Source organism: Hydra viridissima, unplaced genomic scaffold (assembly GCF_058129835.1).
Source record: "Hydra viridissima isolate aposymbiotic clone 2 unplaced genomic scaffold, HvirCarnegie_v1 scaffold_1, whole genome shotgun sequence".
NCBI lineage: Eukaryota > Metazoa > Cnidaria > Hydrozoa > Anthoathecata > Hydridae > Hydra > Hydra viridissima.
Genome location: NW_028324300.1, coordinates 9,877,392 through 9,900,101, shown reverse-complemented (window position 1 = coordinate 9,900,101; position 22,710 = coordinate 9,877,392). Strand labels below are relative to the sequence as shown.

The window sequence follows — 22,710 nt, the reverse complement described above, 5'->3', positions numbered from 1 at the left end:
CGACTCTAAACTCAATAGAGAGTACACGAAAGTGTGATTCGTATAGCAACGTGTTTTATTTATAACAAGATTTTCAATACCGTTGATTAATAAAAGGACATTCTAAGATTGGCTCAAATGAACGGTAAGAATCACTGAACAGTAGCAGTGGTTGAAGCTCTTATTTTAAAAACTTCTCTAACAATTTAATATCACATTCATTTTAAAAGGTTTGAACTAAATGGCGTACACTATATTATATGGCGTACACTATATTATATGATTACGAAAAAATCTACAATTTTTTTTACACTCAATTGTGATGACTAGAAATCGCGTTATTAATACTTTATCATGTTTGACAACGGAGGACTCTAATTTAAAATAACAACAGCGTAATGTAAAAAATAACTGGTGTGTTTGAGTGTAATGCATACGGTTTACGTAACCATTGAAATAAAGAGTAAATAGTTTATCGCTTTTTCGGCTGAGAAAGCTGTCTATTTTATTTATAATTGTCGCTAATGATTCGGCAACAAATTTATTTTAAGCAACGCTTTTAAATTGCAACAATCATTTTCGAAGTATGTAAAATATTTTATTGAAATTTTTTAAGCTGTCAAGACGGTTTAAAAGAAACTGAGTTTCTGACAGTCTGATTACCCGCTTAATAATTATTTGAAGTGTTACGGAGGATGGCAAGATATTTCTTTCTTCTCCCACGAAACTGAATTGTAACGTATCCAACTCTCATGAACCTCATTGTAGTAATACGCGTGATGACATTCTCTATCAACAGCAAACACCTCCGGACCATAGACAGAATGGCCGCTTAAAGGGATGTTATTCATTTCTCTAAGCAAGCCGTAAGCGCAACGATCAATGTTAATAAAATACCTTACTCCTACATAAAGAAAAATCCCAGCCATAATTAACAGCCAAAAAAAAAAACTAAAAATACAATGCAAAACCAATACCTGTCATGTTTAGTCGTTTATACCCGGTGTGCTTCGTCTTCTGCATCAAAGTCGAGAACTCAAATTCAATGCCGTTAACAGGAGCGTTCTACGATATAAATAAAATCATTTCTCTGGAGAATAAAAAAGATCATGAACATCAAGTGGATCGAAAATTGATCATTTACATTACTTTTGGTTTCAAAATTAAAGATGTCAACCACGTAACATAAAAATCAGCAAAACAGATATAATTAAGGGTGATGTATTTTGGGGAATAAAAACACGTGTCGTTCAACAAAATTTTCTGCAACTTTGTAGAATTTATACTTAAATATATATATATATATGAAGACCTCCGTGGAAAAACCAGCGATGTCACATTTTTGAAATTTTTGAGAAACTATTATTTTTCAAGCAAGCATATCTTATTTCATCTTTTATTTTAATTACCAAGTGAAAAAACTAGTCCACTCATTAAAAAAGAGGATAAAATTAAACATGATCAAATGGAACAATCGGTGATGTCAAGGGTTACATTTGGAATAACCTGCGTTGTCCGAAGTTTTTATAGCTTACGAAACCACGTGATTCCTTAATACCTCAAGTATTGGTTGAAAAAAAAGCCGCGGAAAAAAGTAAACAAAAAACAAAATGGCTTGCAATGATTTTCTGTAAGCACCGTACTAACGGTGCTTACAGAAAAATCAAGAAAAAGAAAGATTAATATTAATTCCAAAAATAGAAAAAAAATACACAATTTGTTGAGCCACATTATTGGGGCAGACTGTTATTGTATTCGACTGGCATGTTTTAAAAATATTAGTAGTGAGGAAAGGAACGAACTAATTAAGAACTTTAATGAATATTCATCTAAAAATAGTCAGGACGCGTACTTATCCACACTAATAAAAATTCAAAACATTAACAGAAGAAGACCACTGTTAATACGACAACTTTGTTTACTTTTATTTTCTACTGTTTTTATTCAATTCTCTTACAACTTTTATACAGAAACAAAAAATTCTCGAGAGCGTAATTATGTACAAAAATAGCGTATGACTTGACTAACAACTTACATCAATTAACTTTAATGACAAGAATTTTATAAACGTAATAATAAAGTTTTGTAACGATCAGCTATTATCACATCACCCCAAGAACTAAAGTTCTTAAGTAACATAGTCGTTTAAATATGTCGGCTTTCTCCTTTCTCTGGTTGATCGTCTAATCGCTAGTAATAAATTATCGACGATTTCTCTGCCACCAGCTCCCTCCTCAGCGTCAACAACTGTTTCTTCGGTTTCTTCCTCTCGTGCAGCAAAAATGTCTAAATCTTCAAAATCACTTTCGTTGCTGTCGATCTCTTCACTGATAATAGTTTCTCTTGAAGCGTTTGAAACATTTGAGGCAGGAGCTATTCTCACATCTCGCACATGTCTTGGTACACCATCAATTTCAATATTTGTGTTTGTGAGTATGTCAGTTACAGTACCAATTTTCCAAACTGAAGTGCACTTTGCATCAGCAGGGCGAACGTAAACTTTTTCTCCAATTCTATAAGTTTCCATAACTCGTTGTGATCTTTCCTGAGTTTTAGTGTTTTTCTCCTCTTGAATTGGAAGACGCCAAACGTACATATTTTTCTGAGAAGCAGGTGCAGATTTCTCATTTGTTCCCACCGTTGGTGTTGCATTGTACCAAAATACCGCTAGTAACGGACATATTTGTGCCCTCGCAGCTGTTCGTTTTACTGTGCGGTGGTTACGCTCCACTATCCCATTCCCTGAAGGTCTATATGCACATCTATACTTCTTTTTTACACACCATTTTTCACATGTTTGAAAATTCCTTGGATTTAAACACCGCTCCATTATCCATCAACAGTTCTTGCGGTGGGCCATGCTCCCTAAATACGGATTTCAATTGACTTACTACACTTTTGGTATCTTCGCACGGCAACTTTCTCCAAACTGCAAACCGACTTGGTCCACAGTCAATCATTGTTAAATATGGCGACCCTTTATAGTGAGTCACGTCACAAGCAATTCTATACCATGTGTCTGGTACATCTAGCACTCCATTTTCCCATTTTACTGGTGCTGGATCAATTGAATTACATTGGCAACAATTGCGAACACATTCTTCAACGTCTTTTCTTAATACGTGCGGAAGTCTTCGTTGCACTGTAAACATTGTCCGATTAACGCCAAAATGATGCTTTGAGTGACAATTTCTTCAGCAATACTTACCCCAGCTAGTTCTTTAGTATTTCTTTGTGAAAGTTCATTTATCCAAGTTTTTGGAACTCTTGTCAACACGTCAGCTTTGTTTTTGGAGGACGGAACCCATTTCAATGTGATGTTTGTATTATATTCTTTTATTAAGTCTTGCAATAGAGAAAGTCTCCTTTTAATAAGCATTTCTGATAATCCATTTGATCGAACCCTATGACTTTCAGTCAGCATACTTTTTAACCATCCATGAACTGTTACTGAATCAGTGAATACTGACAAATTCTTTATATGCCACTTAGCAGCTAGGTTTATCCCACGCACCACAGCATCTAATTCAGCAATATTAATATGCATGACATCATTTATACTTCGAAGCCAGGCTGCATCCTCAATTATTACGCCATTGTATTCTATAGCAACCCTCATTGCCATGCTGCTTGCATCACACCACAATGTCGCTCCATTTTGAATTCCTTCAGCATTCCATTTTCCTCTCACAGAATCACTAACTTCCAATCGGCGCAATATTTCAATCAACCATGACTGAGCTTGATCTCCAATTAGATCATCCCAAGCATCTCCTTGACTATGTCGTTTTATAAAACTGCAGGCAATTCTGAGCCAACCTCCAACAGGATAGTGACCTAATAAGTGTCCACATATCGAAAAAAGTTTCCGTCGTGTTACTTTTTCAGTTTTAATATCTTGTGACTTTGGAATGGTGTTTCCTCTTTTCCAACAAAGCTCCTTTTTTTCATTTCTAAATAGTTGCAAACCCAACACTCGTGCAGTATCGCATTGCTCTGGCTCTTTGGTTACCAATCCATAACGCGCCAAATGATTTACGACCTTTTCAACTGATATTTTTTTCCAAATTAACAATTATATCGTCAATGTAGTGGTCAGTTGCTTCACGAATACCTGCATCTAGATTCAACACGCTGCCTAAGATTGAAGACATTATTTTTGGAGCAGAATTTAACCCAAAACCAAGACGTGTAAGATAGTATTTTTCTTCTTTGTAGATTACCCTCTAATGCTCCCATAAACTCGGATCGATGTGTACTTGCATATAGGCGCATCTAAGATCAAGTGTTGCAAATTTGTCACCAAGAGTTCTCCATTTTCTAACTTTTTCATCACATGCATCACTTGTGGCATTATGCGAATTAACGTACTGATTAAATTCGCGAAAATCCAGAACAGGTCGTACCTTTCCTTTATTTTCCTGCTCAACAGCCATTAACGGGACAATCCCTTCTGTACTTTTTTCTTCTTTGTTGCATGGTTTCAACCAGCCATTTTTCACCCATAAATCCATCTCATTATTAAATTGAGGTATCAACTGGGGTTTTACCTTGTACTGCGCGACAGAATTTCTCAGTTGTGGTTGACCTTGTTTCCATTTATATTTAGCAGTCCACTTTGTACCATCAAAGTAAGCATCAAAATCCTTGTCATTTATACCAACACTTTGTTTCTCTGTATAAATTGAAACAAAACCAAATTCAATTTTTCCATTGTACAAGTGCACTCCTCCACAGCGATTAATGACATCCATACCAATAATAGCATCAATACCGTTGACAACACTTTTTAGAATCATTACTGATGTTTTGAGCTTTTTTCCTTCAATGATTAATGTTGCCGTAGCTTCTCCCTCCGAGCTATGTCGTTTGAAATAATAGTTCGGGTACATCCGCTATCAACCAGTGCTTTTCCTGCAAAGGTGCTCACCTGCACAGTGCATATTGGAAGCGCCGTTAGTTGTTTAGGGAAACAGCTGACGCTGGCGATTCCCCATTTGAGTTTCCCTGATGCAACAAACAAAATCTTGCAATGTGTCCAGATTTTCCACACCTGAAACATTTTATCCCATCACTGAAAATTTGTTTCTTCGAAAAACAGATTCGAGCAACATGTCCAGGCTTGCCACAGTTGTAGCAGATAACATCAGTAGCGGATGGTTTCTTAACATTTTTATGGAACTCAGAGATGGTTGTTGAAACATACTCTTCTTTTGTTTTTTCTGTCATGAGTACTCTTGCATGGTTTAATGCATCCTGTAAACTGATCCCAAATATTTTCACTTGTGCTCGTAGCTGCTTTGAAATTTCACCCGGCAATCCAGTTATGAACGCTCTTAGCAATAATTCTTCGCTTTCAATATTGGCCAAATTCATAAGTTGACGCAAACTGGCCAAATACACATCGACAGATTCACCGTGAATCCATCTCCGATCTCTGAACTGCTCGTAAGCTTGGAAACCATCAACTGCGAATGCATCTAGTAGGGCTTTTTCAATGTCTTTAGCGGAAGTTTTTTGGCTCTCCCCAAGTTGCTCATATAATGCGAACGCACTGCCTTCAAGAAACAACGGAATGATCAAAGAAAGATCGCCCAACTTTTGCAGCTCTCCCACCAGTTTGATCTTTTTCAACCACACTACAACATCTCCAGATCCATCAAATTTTCCAATCATTTTTGCCATGGATGCCATACTGCCGAAATAGCTTGTTAATACGACAACTTTGTTTACTTTTATTTTCTACTGTTTTTATTCAATTCTCTTACAACTTTTATACAGAAACAAAAAATTCTCGAGAGCGTAATTATGTACAAAAATAGCGTATGACTTGACTAACAACTTACATCAATTAACTTTAATGACAAGAATTTTATAAACGTAATAATAAGGTTTTATAACGATCAGCTATTATCACAACCACAACAGAATGCAGATAAAACTTACACAATTTTTCATATTCTTATTGTGTAAGGGTGCGAAGAGCACAATCAGCTATCGAAGTCCCAATCTGCATTAAAGCTATGATGTCTTTTTTCGGAATTACAAAAGCTAGGATCGAATCAATAAGGAAATCAGTTGCTACAACTGGTTAGTAAATAGTTAAAGAAGTTATTTATAATATTTTAAGTTATGAACTAAACTATATATATATATATATATATATATATATATATATATATATATATATATATATATATATATATATATATATATATATATATATATTTGTGTATATGAATATTATGTCATTTTTTTCTTTTAGGTCGCCCTCCAATTGATGGTAGAGGCAAGCATAAAAATCGGCCACACAAAATAACCGAAAGTGACAGTGAAGCTATCCAAAAACATATATCTTCTTTGGAAAAACTAAAAAAATTTACTTATCTGAAGATCTAAATGTCTCTAAAATGTTTGAACTATTCAAACATGCTTACCCAACTGTTAAACTAGGATACGAAACATACAGAGTAGTTTTTAACAATAAATTTAATATTGGGTTTGGCTTTCCGCGAAAAGACACTTGTTTAGCTTGTGATGAGTTCATTGTAAATATAAAACACACTGACCAAGAGCTTTTAAATGCAGTTGGTCAATATATTATCAAACTTAATATAAAAAAAAAAGATCTTGAAACAGAGCATGATTTTCAAAGAAAAAAAGCTGCTGTATTTTATAACAAAGTCAGATGCAAAAAGACAAGCAAAAACTCAGAAATGATTGAAGCTATTGCTTTTGATTTTCAGAAGAATTTACCCTTGCCTAATAAATCAACTAACAATGTGTATTACCGAAGACAGCTTAAATTTTTTTCATTTAGTATACACATCCTATCCAGTGATGAAGTATTTCTTTATACATACGATGAAACAACAGGAAAAAAGGGAGCTGATGATGTTTGCTCTATGCTTTATCATTTTATCATTAATCATCTTTCTGACACAGTCCTTGAATTACATTTTTTTTTGCGATGGACGTGTTGGACAAAACAAAAATTACACTGTGTTTCGTTTTTTGCATTGGATGGTTCACTTTCAAAAACGTTTTAAATGTATTAAAGTGTCATTTCCTATACGAGGTCATTCCTATATGGAATGCGATCGTGACATGGCAAATGTTAATATAAAGGTTAATGTTGAAATTCCTGAGGATTGGCGTCAGATTCTTAAGAACTGCAGAAAAAAACCTTCACCTTTTAATGTTGTAAATTTTTTCAATGTAAATTTTTTCAGATTTTCTGATTACTTGAAACAATATTATAAGTGCGCATGTCCGATAAAAACTCGACCAGTCAGAGAACTTGTCATTCAAGATATACACCCTGCACTGCTTCTCTTTCGTAACAACTGGAATGGAAATATTGAAAATACTGCTTTGGTAAAACGTAGACAAAATAATCAAACAGAAACTGCACTCAATCAGTTTAATATGTATTCCTCAGTTCTACCAATAAGTACTACCAAGTATAACGACTTACAAGTTCTGAAGCGTCTATGTAAACCTGATAATCACAGTTTTTTTGATAATCTTGTTACTTCAAAGACAGAAACACAAGATTCGGCATCAGAAGATTCAGATACTGATTAGAAAAATATATTTTAATTATGGTTACGTTTCTCATTAATTTCATCTTGGTCTCATTAATTTCATGTATAGTAATGTTTCTGATTAATTTGTGTTAAAACTTATGTTTTAATTTGTTTGACTTTGTTAGATAAAAAAAATCTATCGCTCCACAATAGATGTCAACAAAATGTAATAACTTCCTATAGACGTTTCAGTGGGATAACAAAAAAAATTAGCTAAAGAAACAGCAGGGTCAACTGTCTTTTGAGGCCCCTTACATCATTAAGAGCCCATTTCTAAGATATTGTTTTGTTTTTAAACAAAAAAGAAGGGCTAAAAATAGTAATTACGCCACTTAAAAATTCCAAGGAAAAAGTCAGTGATGTCCATTTATTGATAATGAACTTTATAGTTTCCGAAGAAAACATTAAAAAAGTATTTATTTTTTATTTTTTAAGAAATAATCTGATATAAATATAGTTAATCTATATATATATATATATATATATATATATATATATATATATATATATATATATATATATATATATATATATATATATATACATAAAACTAAAAAGCAGTGTATAAATTAAATTTTAAAGAACGTTTTGAACTTTAAAAATTGATTATCTCAAAATAAGAAAAATGTGACAACGCTGGTTTTTCCACTGAAGTCTTCATATATATATATATATATATATATATATATATATATATATATATATATATATATATATATATATATATATATATATATATAAGGTTGTTTTTTTTTAATTTTAAATCGTACAACCTCTTATTCGATGAAGTTTGATATAAAAAGTATATAGTTAAAATTTTTTTGCAAACTGAAGATGGGAAGTGGTCCCCCAAACCCTATTTCGGAACCCTAAAGTGACGAAAATTTGTCTAATTTAGATTTACCCCTTCAGCATTATTTACCAAAAATCGCTCCTAAATGCATATTTTGATTTCATTATTGAAAAATGTAGGGAAAACAGGGGGGTATATCATATAATTATATATTGTAAATTTCTATTACATTCTTTCTATTATAGTAAAAAAGTATAAAAATATTACTTAAGAAGATGGCTGCTTTAGAGAAAGCAACACGCTCAACTACAAATGTTTGGCTAATTGGACATATTCTGTGAACAATAGTTGGGCCGAGTCAGTTGCCAACTAAAGAGTAAAACTAAAGAGTATTCACAAGCAACATGTCCTAGTGTCTAAGCACAGAAGTAGAAAATCAGCTACTCAATATAGCTACCAAGAAAAATTCACTGCCAAGATGAATACACTTTTTGATATTGCCTATGGTGAATGGGATTATCTCATCAAAATAAATGAAGATAAACAATTTCTGATAGACCAGAGAGGTCCCCGAAAGATGTTAATGACATCAGAAGACTTAATGTTTAAGAAAGCTGTTGTAAAATACAGAAAACGCAAGCTTGAAAAAAAAAAGGCGCTTTGAACAACATAAAGAAAGTAAGATTATATCTACAGATACATTAATGGATTGCAATTCAGATTACTCTTTGGATGAAAATTCTGACTGCGATATGTCAATTCAAACACAAAAAGCTTTTAATCGTCCAAGTTATTCAAAACATTCTACTATGGCCACTAGTCATCTCTTGATTACAATATCCAAACATTGTATTCTTGACAATCAACTCTTTCATGGTGCATTAAATCGAACAAAAATAACACCACTACAAGCAATGATGGTTGTCACACCAGCCCTAGCTGCAATCGGTATTGATGTAAATAAACTAACATTTTCACGCTCCACTCTAATGGAAGCTCGAACTACATCCCGTGAATCTCTTGTAATACCAGTAAGAAAAAATTTTCAACCCTTGGTTCCACTAGTTGCTTATTTTGATGGTAGAATGTTGTCGAATGTTGTTAGAACCAGACATGAATGTCTGCCAATTGTTGTATCTGGCCTAGATATTGAGAAATTATTAGGGATTCCTGAGATACCTGCTGGTACTGGCGCTCTAATGGGACAAAAGGTAGTTGAGTTCATTCATGAATGGCCTTGAGGAGCATCTTGCAGGTCTTTGCTTTGACAAAACTGCAAGCAATACAGGAAGTCATAATGGGAAATAATTGTCATACAGAAGTCAATGAATCGAAGAGTTTTGTTTTTAGCCTGTCGACATCATATTCTTGAAATCTGTGCAAATGCAGAGTTTGATGCGTTTTTTGTTTCAAAAGGACCAAACATTGAACTTTTTGGTAGAGTGAAGTCCCAGTGGGAGCTAATAGAAAAATCAAAGTTTGAACCACTTGAAAGTGATAAAAGCGGAGCTGGATGCCTTAAAAATTTTGAAAAAGAGTGGCTTACATCTCGAAAATCCAATGTGGTGAAAAATTTGAAAAAATACTTAAAGGAAAGCCAGCACGTGATAATTATAAAGAAGTCGGAAGACTAGCTTTTCTCTTTTTAGAAGAAAATAATGATGCAACAACTATTGCATTCCTGGGGCTTACCATAGTGCAAGATGGATGGCTAAAGGTATATACTGTTTAAAAATTTTTGGTTTTGGTCATTAGTTAAGTATCACAGAGAAAGAAATTGGGATTTTAAGAAGAATATGTCTCTTCATAACCACAATATATGCATGTTTCTGGTTTTCAGCACCTCTCACAACAGAAGCACCAATAAATGATCTCCTTCTTTTAAAAGTAATTGAGAACTATTGTCAAGTTGACAGCAAAGTAGAAAATGTTGCACAAAATAAAATTAAACTTCAGTTATGGTATTTAAGTAAAGATCTAGCTGCTCTCCCATTATTTAATGATAAAATTTCTGTTGAAGAGAAAATAGATATTGTAAATGCCTTACAAAAAGAACCATTACCAGGTGACAATAGAAGACTTGCTCCAAACAAGATTTATACATTCTCTAAACTTTCTACAGCTAACTTTGTTACACGACACTCAATGAACTTGTTTGACTCTCTCAATCTACCAAAAGAATTCTTGACATCGTCTCCTAAAACTTGGGCTAATCGTGATGACTACAAGTCTGCTTGTAAGATAGTTCGTGCCATGAAAGTGGTTAATGGCTCTGCAGAACGGGATGTTAAATTAGCCACTGACTTTAAAAAAGTTTTGACAAAAAATGACAATCATTTGCGCTTCTCTACAAAGTAGTTGAGTGTCATAGAAAACATTTTTCAACTGAAGCTACAAAGAAACAGTTGAGCCATAATCATTTCAAATAACAACAATTTAATCTATTCAAATATGCATATATATATATATATATATATATATATATATATATATATATATATATATATATATATATATATATATATATATATATATATATATATATATGTAGTATGAACTAAATATATAGTTAAATACATTATAATAATAATATTAATATATGGCTATTGTTTTTCTGATATATTTTAATTTAGTTATATGTCAAGGTTTGATTAAATTACGCATGTTATTTCATCCAAATAATTTTAAAATTTGTTATTTTTAATATGTTTTCTTGAACGCATAAGAAAAATTTTAATTCTTTTAAAAGTTTCATTCACAATATTTTTTGTTATTTTTGAATTTATAAATTTCAATTATGGCTGAGGTAGAAATGGCTGGTAGAGGGACATCATTTGGGGCATATGGGCCACTGGTACTCACAATTAATTAAGTACTTATAACAGCTTTTTGTATCTTTACCCCTTTTCTCTTGCCCCAAGTTACCCCCATCATATACATTCATACACTTGTCATCACCCTAATAATAAAACTGGTGCACGTAACACTGGCAATAGTTTGTTTTAATGCATTTCAGAAATTTATCATTTTCGAAAAAAACGGGTCTCAAAAGGGCTTAAGAAACAGGTCCGGATCCTGGCGCCCTGAGGGTGTGTTGTGGGAATAGGTCACTGCTATATACATTTGTTTTATTGTTATCACCCTAATAAGTAAAACTGATGCATGTAACAGTGGCACGAGCTGATTTTAATAGATTTCTGAAATATATTATTTCAAACAAAAACGGGTCTCAAAAGGAATTAAAAAACAGGTCTGGGACCTATCATTTCTAGGGTGGAGTCTGGGAATAGGTCATTGCTATATACATTCTTATAATTTTTATAATCCTAATAAGTAAAACTGATGCACGTAACACTAATACTAGGGTGGTTTTAATACATTTTTGAAATATGTCATTTTAGACAAAAACGGGGTTCTGAAGGGGTTACAAAGCAGGTGTGGGGGACCACTCCCCATCATTAGTTTTCAAAAAAAAATTATCTGTGAACTTTTCTTATTAAAGCTCACCAAATAAGGTGTGCGGTATCAAAATCAACCACCTTAGTATATATATATATATATATATATATATATATATATATATATATATATATATATATATATATATATATATATATATATATATATATATATATATATATATATATATATATATATATATATATATATATATTATATATGTATAGGTAATACTGCAGTTAAGCGGCGAAAAGTAATTTTTAATTTTCGCTTGATTAAACTCTGCGATGGTGAAAATGAAAAATATTAATACATTAAAAAAATATTAAATGATTAAATATTAAGTGACGTTGCGAAACGTGAAAGAAAACCACATTCGAAATATTGGAAAATTAGAAATGTATAAAAAGAAGAGAAAAGAAAAGAAAAGCCTCATACAAAAGATAAGTAAAAGTAATAGTCACTGTTAAATTTTTTTATTTTTTCATTTTTATTATATATTATACGTATTATTTATATACAAAAATTAGTTTTATTAATTAATTCTGCACTGAATAAATCGTTTATGTTAAGTAAATAGTTATTCTTAGTTAATATGGTAAATCTTTATTTAGATGGCTATGCAACTTGTTGGTCGTGGGAGACCAAGTGCTCCAGCAACTATTGTTACTGAAGATGAAATCGTGGCTGAACCACGTGTGTTGCTGGGGTCAAACATTTAAAGAGCTTCCAATATTTTCGGCGTTTCTATCTTGTGTGTCTCGTCATAATCCTCTGTAGTTGATAAATAAAACAGCTATTTTTATAGCCACATACTTTTTAAAAATATATTCAGCAAGAGCAATAACTGTAGTATCCTATATTCTATAATTGTAATAAGAAATTTATCTAAAACAAACTAAAATTATACAACCATAAAATATAAAAATTTAAATTTCTTTACATAGTTAATAATGTAATAAGTAAATATTAACAATATAGTTGATAAAATAATTAAATATCAACAATAATAACAAAAAACAAAAACGTATTTAAAAAATAACTACTTTGAAATTTATCTACTTTGATTTTATAATTATTTTAAGAACTTTTAGCCTCTGCGAGCGAGAGCGCTATATGCATAAATATTAAATTATTTTACGCCGCTTAACTGCAGTATTACCTATATAGTTATAGAAGGGAAGGTATATATATATATATATATATATATATATATATATATATATATATATATATATATATATATATATATATACACCTTCCCTTCTATAACTCAAAAAGAGAGAAACACTTACTATGGTTGGATCTTTCCATGGGACGAACTGAAAGAAAGCAGATCCTTTTAAGCTTCCTCTTTTACAAATAAAATATCTCAAACTTGATCCGGGAACAAATATTTCAGAAATCAGGGCGCCAGTTAAAATAGCCAGTATAACGCAAAGAGCAACACAAATGTGATCTGGAAAAACAAAACTCAATAATATATATTTGAAAAACAAATTTTTCTTATTTTAGTTCTGAAACAACTTTTTCCTGAGTTAGCGACTAAATCGATTATTCAGTGAAATGTATCCATCTTTGATGCATAAATTAAAATCGATAATCAAAAGGTTATTAATACAGTTAATGACTGCGAATTGTCGTGTAAATGGGAAGATATGAAACATTGCATGACTTTAAAAACGAGCGGAATTTTTTACGAAATAATTTTTTTATACTAATCTGCATAAAAAAAAGAGCAAGTTTTTATGCAGCCCTGAACTCATTAACAATGTTTTTCGTATCAGAGCTTTGATATTTTTTGAGCCTTTAGCTATAATAAGTTGATGCAAAAAATCCCAAAAGATAACGTTATTTTATGATGCTCAACGACATTATTTTATTATAAACAAGTAAAAAGACCTACATCTTTTAAACCGCTTTTGATTCATATGTATGTTTTTAAGCTTAAAATCCATTCTTTCCTCCAACGCCCGGAACCGCTCATCTCGTAAACACCCACTTGCTGTCTCCAAGACAGACACGCCGGCTTGAACCATACCCTCCTAAATAATTACAAACACTGAAAAATAGTCCGGTTAGTATTAAACTATTAGCAGGATGGTAAGAAATAACTTCGATATTGACAATTCTTTGCTTACTATTTCTTTACTTGCTGCATTATGCGAAGAGAATGCGTAACCAATAAGAGCACTACTTTGAAGCAAACTCACATTAAGATAGTAACTGCTTACTGCAAACCCAGGGTGACAAGGAGAGGCATACAATGCATCGTTAATGCAAACCAAACCTTTTACTTGAACTGGTACTATACCCATCATGCATATTGTTTCGCTGAGTCCTTAAAAATTGTTAGAAATTAGTTTTAAACAGTAAGGCTAATTTATAGGTTTATTAAGCGTTATTGCTAACACTTGCTAAATGCAAGAACTGTAACACAAAAAAAATAAAACAGGATACAAACAATGTGAATGCTTTTTCAAGGTGTGGAAAAAAATAATAATAATAATGAAAAACTAACTTCCATCAGCTGGGATTTGAGCTTGCAAGTAAAAAGATCGACTGATCACGCCTTTTAGAAGTGCTTCACTGCAGTTCTGTAAAGTTAATTTTTTTAGATGATACTTTCCATTTCTATCAGCAATAAATCCAACAACTTCTCCTTCTTCAAAACTCTCATCCTCATTTTCTAATGGCCAATGATATGCAATATTGCCGTTTGTTGTCTGGATAGTTTGGTCCAGAAGTAACTTTTGCCCAAGTTGTATTGATTTAGTTTGTACATGATTTGCAACCTTACTTCTCTCTTCAAGTACCTTTTCAGTTCCTAAATAAACAGAAGAGGTTCAACCTTAAAACATTTTTTGAACTTTAAAAATCATCGTTATGTTAATGATTGCAACTTATAATAGATAAACTCCATATAACTCTAAATTATATCCTCTGATCTGGTTATTACTTTCTTTATAAGTAAAACTAAACCTACACTTGTTTATAGATGAATCTGGGTTATGTACACTTTGAGATCTTTTTTTGATAAAAGTTTGGATGTCATTTAAAATTAATCTGTTAGTATGATTTAATAACAAATTAATCTTTTAATTTAGTTTGAAATTTAGTTTTGTGTTTGAAATTAGAGAAATAAATTAAGTTGTAGCTTTTTTAGAAATTCATATTTCACTGAATATTTGTTAAAAAAAGAAAGTAATTTGCCCCATAAAATTACTCCGGCATGTGAACCATCGCATTTGAACCCATAAATATTTAAAAACTTTTTAAAGAAACTTTTTAAACTGCAAGTATAAGCCATAAAGAGAAAACTAAATTAATAAGCAATATATTATTTTATTACTAGAAAGAGATGAGTCATATGAACTTTTGCGAGAACGTTTTTTAACTGTTTTTGATTCTAAAAAAAAACATAAAAAGTATTAGTAGAATACAAACAAGAACCATAAAAACACAATACTTAAAAGTGTAAAGCACCAGTTAAGATAAAAATTCTCAGAGTGATTTAATTTAAATGTAAATTCTAATTGCGTACCATGAGGTCTTTTTCTTCCGACCAAAATAAAACTATGAGTGTTTTCTTTCCGCTCAGTGTTGTCAGTAAAGATCACATGAACTTCAAGGTGAAACTTTTTCTGATCATCACGTAAGCTCTTGCGTTGTATACAAACCTCATAGTTATTTAACTCATCAACAGAATCCAAATTTAGCTTTACAAGAATCTAAATATATAGAAAGAGAAATTAATCTTACTAACTAAACATAAAATATTGAAATAATAGTAGGGGAGAACCTTAATGAGTGGGACGATTATTGAATGGGACAAACTCAGATTCTTATAGAAGCATTGATATAAGGATATTCAAATTCCTGTAACAAAGGGTGATAGAAACAAGAATTCAACTGACCGACTCATCCATCCTATTGCTCTATGGCCGTAATGACAATGGATGTTATTGTGTTTCCGAATGTAAAAAGTAATTTTTAAAAATTTTTTCTTTTTCTGATTTTGCAGCAATTTTTGAAGTTATGGAAAATAAAATTCCATGCTTAAATAGATAGCAGTCTCTAGTACTACAGTGAGTAAAACATTCAAGCTTAATTAATGGTGTTTTTGGTGTGACTAATCATTTTTGGATAAAGTGATGCGCATATTGAATGGGACAAAATACTACCTATTGAATGAATTTAACAAAGTATTATTTACAGCTCAGCAGAGGGATGCTGCAGTCTCTTACTTTTATCCCCATGGGTAATGGGTATTATTTACACACTTTTATACTGCAATATTTTACTTAAATAAAAATAACTAAATATAATATTCTAAAATGAGAAAGTTCTGCTTTAATTGCAATTTAATTAGAGTTTAAATGTTTAAAGTTAAAAATATTTTTTGTGTGGTCTTTATGTATGCATCTATATATTTAACTACATTTATAATTAATAATCTAATTTGAAAAATGATTGAATTAAATACGTTTATTTTTAAATTTTTTATGTTTGTCCCATTCAATGAGATATACTTAATGAATAGGACAAATGTCATGCTCCAATAAAACTCTTTTTTTACCAATAGCCAAATGCAAATCCAATTTTTTTGTTTTACTATATCATTGAGCAAGAGCCGGTGGTTATCAAACTTATTTAAATATATATATTTAACAATTTTATCTACGTTTAAAAAGCATTTTGCAAAAACTGTCCCATTCATTGGAGTTTTCCCCTATAGTATTATTTGCTAGCTTTATTATTGTAAAACCTTAAGACATAGTAACCTTAGATTTTTGTACAGGACTAAAGCGACTCTTAATAAAAACACCATTTAGTTGCTGGTTTGAGTAATCAGGGTTTTCGTTCAAAGTGCGCATCACTTTGATTGCTATACTCTTGACAACTTTTTTTTGCTCTGGAGATCCAAAATCAAGAAGAAAACAAATATTGCCATCAACAATTCTTTGCATTGATTGGTTATCTACTTGTACCTAAATACATTAATGCTTTAGCACATTTATATTAAAAAATAGTCAAAATAAGTTAAATCTTGTAATATTCATAAACCTGTTTCTTGTAAAAAACTTGGGGAAAATCCACGTAAACAATACTGAATCTATCAATATAGCTGGTGGCTGAAACGGAGAGATCCAATTTGAGATTCGAACATTGAGATCTAACTTCTGATGAAAGATGTTCATCTATGTCATTCTCATTTGTTGGACTTAAGTCTTCACCGTCTAAAAAAAGTAGGCACTAGAGAATGAAGCTAAAAACAAAACATTTGAAAAAATAAACTGACCATGCTTTAATTTCATTTTCATTTCTTTTTAAAAAAGTATTCAAGACCAGCAATGCATAAATTTTAAAAAAACATGTGGATTTGAAGCAAAAGACTGTTTACAATTGTATTCATTTTCAAGGAGTGGAGCCAACTGATTATCCATGTGAACTAAATGTCAAACAACTGATTTCAAGGTCAAAATGGAACTCCAAAAAATCCAAAACCTTTCGGGGCCTATAAAAAGTCAGAAATTAAGATCCCATTAAATAAATTTTTACTTATCCTAGCCTAAAATAGTAACAGATACTACGGACAATTAAGTATTACTACTGCTAGAGACAATAAGGTAGTAACTTATACAGTAACAGTATCTTTTAACTAAAAGAAACTAATTGTTTGTGACAACTCTTTCAACTATTGTTTGTGACAACTCTTTCAACTAAAATAAACTCTAATACAGTGTAATCATTCTAAATTTATGAATCACCAAACGTAAAAAATTGATAAAAAAAACTTCTTGATGCCCCTATTTTAAAAAATTTGTTAGAATGCGTTAAGCTTGATAATCTATGATTGAATGTAGGAAAAACATCTTGAAACTGATTGTTGCCACCAACAAGTAAACTAATGCAACTATCTAAACAAGATTTAACAGCATTCTCTATCAAAATCTACAACTAAATAGCAAAAACATGAAGAGAGCCATTAAACACATTTAGATCACTTTCTTTTATCATTGCTAAAAAATGCTTACATAGACGAAAGCTTATAGACAATAGAACTTTGATGCTAACATTCATTGTTTTCTCCTGATTTTAATCTTTATTGTTTCATGCACATTTTATTTCCGGGAAAAACTTGATACGAAACTAAACTCACCTTGGCTCTAATATTTAAGTTAAAAATGATCATGATAAAAATCTTACGCTGAATGACAGTAATCATGTGATGTACTATTGTCAATTGGCAGTTTAAGAACGTCATTTAACAATTGGGAATTAACCTCTAATAAATAGAATTACAATTCGATTAAGGGTAGAATGCAAGAACCGAACTTAAGTCAAGTTCGACTTGGATTTTTAAGTTCGACTTGGATTTTCAAGTTCGACTTGGATTTTCAAGTTCGACTTGGATTTTCAAGTTCGACTTGGATTTTCAAGTTCGACTTGGATTTTCAAGTTCGACTTGGATTTTCAAGTTCGACTTGGATTTTCAAGTTCGACTTGGATTTTCAAGTTCGACTTGGATTTTCAAGTTCGACTTGGATTTTCAAGTTCGACTTGGATTTTCAAGTTCGACTTGGATTTTCAAGTTCGACTTGGATTTTCAAGTTCGACTTTGTCAAGTCAGACTTTAAAAATTGGCTAGAGCGAATCCGTAAACGAAAATTGAAAATTTCAAGTTCGCGCTTGAGTAAGGCGAACTTGAAAAATAATCAAGGCGTTGATTTCAGGTAGTTTATCGGAAAATGCACTTAACAACCAATAGCGGCAATGCATTTTTTTTACGGGAAAAACCTTTTATTAAAACAAATTCACATAATGAAATTTGTATAGTATACGACGATATATAAATTATGACAATATAAATTACAGTATCACTTTAGGTAATAATTTAGTTAATTACTTTTACAATTATAAAGCTGTAAAAAGGAAAAGATAACAAATAAATATGTTACTACAGGTTGTTTTTTGTTTACTGCTTATTCTGTTTCCTTATAACAAAAGGTAAGTTTCGTCGTAAATATTTATGATCGTATGATCGTATGATCGTATGATCGTATGATCGTATGATCTTATGATCGTATGATCGTATGATCGTATGATCGTATGATCGTATGATCGTATGATCGTATGATCGTATGATCGTATGATCGTATGATCGTATGATCGATATTTACGATGTAAATGATTATGATTTGTAAGTAACAAAAAAAGAAAAAAAGCAAAGATTATTTTTATGAGTAAACACCCAGTAAACATAAGACATGTTTTAGACATCTAAAAGACGTCTGTACAGAAAAACATTTCTAAAATATGAATTGTAGGGCAAAGATATTCTGGCTTAAACTGTATGATTATCAGTAATGTTGGACTTCTCTCTCAGACGTTTACTATATATTTTCTTGTCGAAATTATTTTTAAGTTAATAATATGAACAATGCAATGGGTTTTTTTAACAAGTTCTTTGAATTTTAGTGAAAGAAAAGAGCTAAACAAAACCGGTGGAGGTCCTAGTTAAACTCTTGTTCGTCACAAGAAATTGAAAGCGTTCTACAGATATTACCACCAAAGTCATTGAATCCTATTTTGATACTTTTTGAGGATGATGCTGTACTACAATGTAATTTTATTATATTTTTTTTTTAATGAAAATTAAGGTTTTTTTACAAATACTAATAAAACTAATTATTTTAAACTGCTAATACTATATATATACAATGTAAATACCATATATATATACATATATATATGGTATTTACATTGTATATATATAGTATTAGCAGTATATATATATATATATATATATATATATATATATATATATATATATATATATCAAAGAAAATAATTACTAACCCATTGATAGCATCTGGTTCTTTAACACATGAAAAAGAACAAAGTTCAACGTTAAAAAAGATATCTCTCTCTAAAACGAAAAAACAATGAAATTCCTGATCTTCATAAAGAACTAGTTTTAATTTATTACTTTGTTTTTTAGTAAACTTTTTTTTTTTATATATATAATACTAATTTAAAATGTGAAATGTAATTTATTTGAAATGTAATATGCAGTATAAATATTTGCAGTTATTGTTTTTGTTATAAGACGTTTATCACAATCCGACACACAAAAGAAATTTTTTTTAACAAAATTGGTCCACAATTCGACTTTTTTTTGTATCTCCAAAAATATCTCTAGTCAATTTTTCAGCGTCATCCTCTTCATTCCCCAGCAAGAACACAACGTTGAAACAACGTTGAAATAACCTTGATCGACGTTGATCAACGTTATTTTAACGTTGTTTCAAAGTTGTGAGCTTGCTGGGGCTATTTTGTATTTGACTGCCTTCCCAATGATCATTTTGTAGAAGAGCAATGTTGTGAAGCACAAAATAGGATACTATTATGGCAATAGAATTTTGTAGAATTGTTCGTAAGGGAATGTTAAGAAAATGAAATCGTTTTTTTAATATACCAAAACAAAATTCAACTGACATGCGCATACTTTTCTAGTTGTAATTGTATCGGATTCACATTTATTTTCTGGGTTAGAAAAAGGTGTCGTTAAATATTGTTTACAAGGATAGCCAAAATCACCTATAATATGAACATGTTAGCAAACTTCTTTATAAATAAAACTTGTTTAATAGTTGAGTTAGCAAAATCATGAACACTTCCAGGCCACTGAACAAAACCAGATAAAATTTTTTTTTGAAGGACCTGCAATGACCTGGCAATTCAAAGTAGAAAATCCCTTTTTGTTTCAATACATTTCTGTGTTTTCTCCACCAGGAATTATTGTAGGAATATGTGTTCCATCAATTCCTCCGATGCATCCTGGGAATCGTTGAATTAGGTAAAATCAAAACATGGGTTGATAAACATAAATATTTTCTTTATCAAAGATTATTTTAAAGTTCGTAGGAAATAGCAAAATGCAAATATCCATGAACACTTATAATCAACGTTGCTGAATTATCAAAGAATCAGCTTCTGTTGGAAACTTAATGTACTGATATCTTTTAGTGGCAACTTGAATTGAAATGTTTTTAACTACTCGATAAACAGCTGGCTGATTAACATTTAGCTCCTCCAAATCTCCTATTACCCTCGATTGTTTACATTGTTGTTAATAATGTCATTACCTAATGTTAAAAAAATTTCTTTGGAAAATCTGTATCGCCTTTTAAGTTCTATATTGTTGTAAACTTATAAAGGATTGGCTCTGTCAATAAAAAACCTTGGTATGTGATTTGGCATTCATCATCTTCTTCTTTTAATATGTAGCTCATGCCGATTCATTTTTGAACGTTTTAAAACAAGTTTTATTTCAAATTGTTGTAACTACTTCTTCTCATGAACTCTCTTTAGCTACTTTTACACGTATCATTTCTTTGTATAACTGGAACTATTTGTTACTAAATAGAATTTATTTTTATACTATATCATACAAACGCACCTTAATTAACAGCTTTGTGGAAATGGTAAATTAGAACACAGTTAGGCAACTGTAAGATCTTCATTACTTGTTTGGATTTTATAAAGTTAGGATGTTTAACATTTTAAAATGCTAATAGGCATTTCTAATAGCATCATAATATGACATGTTGGATCATTACATATAACTTACGGGATGGTTTAAAGGACACACGTTTTCACAATGATGTTTATCAGTTTTCTGTAATGAATTCATTGACAAATATACTTTCACAATGTAACCCTGTAATGATTTCATTGACAAATATACTTTCGAAATGTAAATAGTAAGGTTTTGTACGCATTAACAAAATGATCATGTTGGTTTGTTTTTTCTTTCAAGTATGGTTTCAAGATTGGTCTGAACCAGACTTGAAAAAATGATTTGAAAATTCAAAAACTCTCGTTTTTCAAGTCTGAATTCAGTTCAATTTCGCTTCTTGCAATCCGTTAAAGTCAGACTTCAGATTTGAAGTCTGACTTGAAAGTTCAATCCGGTTCTTGCATTTGGAAAGAAGATTTGCTTTCTCAGGTCTGGTTTGTAGTCAGACTTGAAAAGCGGTTCCTTTTTGGCGGTTTTCAAGTCTGACTTAGTTGAAGTTCGCTTTATGCATTAGCTCAAGTCGCAATTCAAAGTTGAAGTTCGACTTAAAACTTGAAGTTCGGTTCTTGCATTCCACCCTTAGCTATGTTCTTCTATAAGGCATATATTGATAGCTTTGGAAGTTTAGAAAATAGAGTGTTGCTCCAAAACAACCGTGCAAAACATCAGCCGAAGAAAAAGTTTTATAAAAAATAAACTTTTAAGTTAGACAAAAAATAATTTTAGGACAAACTAATTTGTCAGAAACAGATGTACATAAAAAATGTCAACTAAAGAAGCTAAATTTTATTTATCAACTCAACTATTGTTTTTCAATTCAATTTATGCTACAAACAAACATAAAAAATATCAAAGTCATTTAGAAAGTCGATAGCAAAATGTTAAGGAAATAATTTATTAGTACTTAAAATACCTAATAAGCTGCCACTCTTCGTCAATTTCATCAAAATAATAAACGTTTTCACATATCTCATCAAAGCAAACACATCAGCACCATAAACAGGCTTGTTATTTGACATAATGTTTGTGTTTCTGAGAGAACCGTAAGCACATCTGTCAATGTTCAGATAATAATTGAACCCTTTAAACAAAAAGCAAAAAAAAAATAACAGAAAAACCAGATGCAAAGTATTCTTAAATCATTATGCAAGTTAACACTGGCAGCAATGCAACAACTCCTAAGTAAATATATGTACCTAAAAGTATCCATAACACCATGGCATAAAAACATATCTAATTCAGTGAGGTTTTATCTAATAACTAGAATATTATGAATAAAAAAAAGATATTTAAAAAAGATTGTT

General features: G+C 31.0%; 1 protein-coding gene and 1 pseudogene across 5 annotated transcripts; one reads left to right on the top strand and one right to left on the bottom strand.

The window, feature by feature from the left end:
• Window positions 1-536: 536 nt before the first annotated feature.
• On the bottom strand, window positions 537-22,487 carry LOC149893275 (uncharacterized). Of its 4 annotated transcripts, none has more exons than XM_090093215.1 (12): window positions 22,320-22,487; window positions 17,225-17,338; window positions 16,888-17,060; window positions 16,605-16,811; window positions 15,365-15,551; window positions 15,173-15,229; window positions 14,342-14,647; window positions 13,962-14,161; window positions 13,727-13,865; window positions 13,116-13,279; window positions 957-1,044; window positions 537-883 (listed from the first exon to the last, which is right to left on the bottom strand). In XM_090093215.1, the coding sequence occupies exons 2-12, from the start codon at window positions 17,265-17,267 to the stop codon at window positions 666-668; spliced, it is 1,782 nt and encodes a 593-aa protein (XP_089949341.1). In that variant the 5' UTR covers window positions 17,268-17,338; window positions 22,320-22,487; the 3' UTR covers window positions 537-665. The 4 variants fall into 4 exon arrangements, with proteins under 4 accessions (XP_089949341.1, XP_089949345.1, XP_089949338.1 ...); XM_090093219.1 differs by lacking the exon at window positions 22,320-22,487 and adding an exon at window positions 18,031-18,054; XM_090093212.1 differs by lacking the exon at window positions 22,320-22,487 and adding an exon at window positions 17,984-18,028.
• On the top strand, window positions 1,437-7,028 carry LOC149893276 (uncharacterized; annotated as a pseudogene). The gene is made up of 4 exons (XR_016456427.1): window positions 1,437-1,456; window positions 1,615-1,895; window positions 5,908-6,069; window positions 6,245-7,028. The product of XR_016456427.1 is annotated as an uncharacterized LOC149893276 (transcript).
• Window positions 22,488-22,710: the final 223 nt, after the last annotated feature.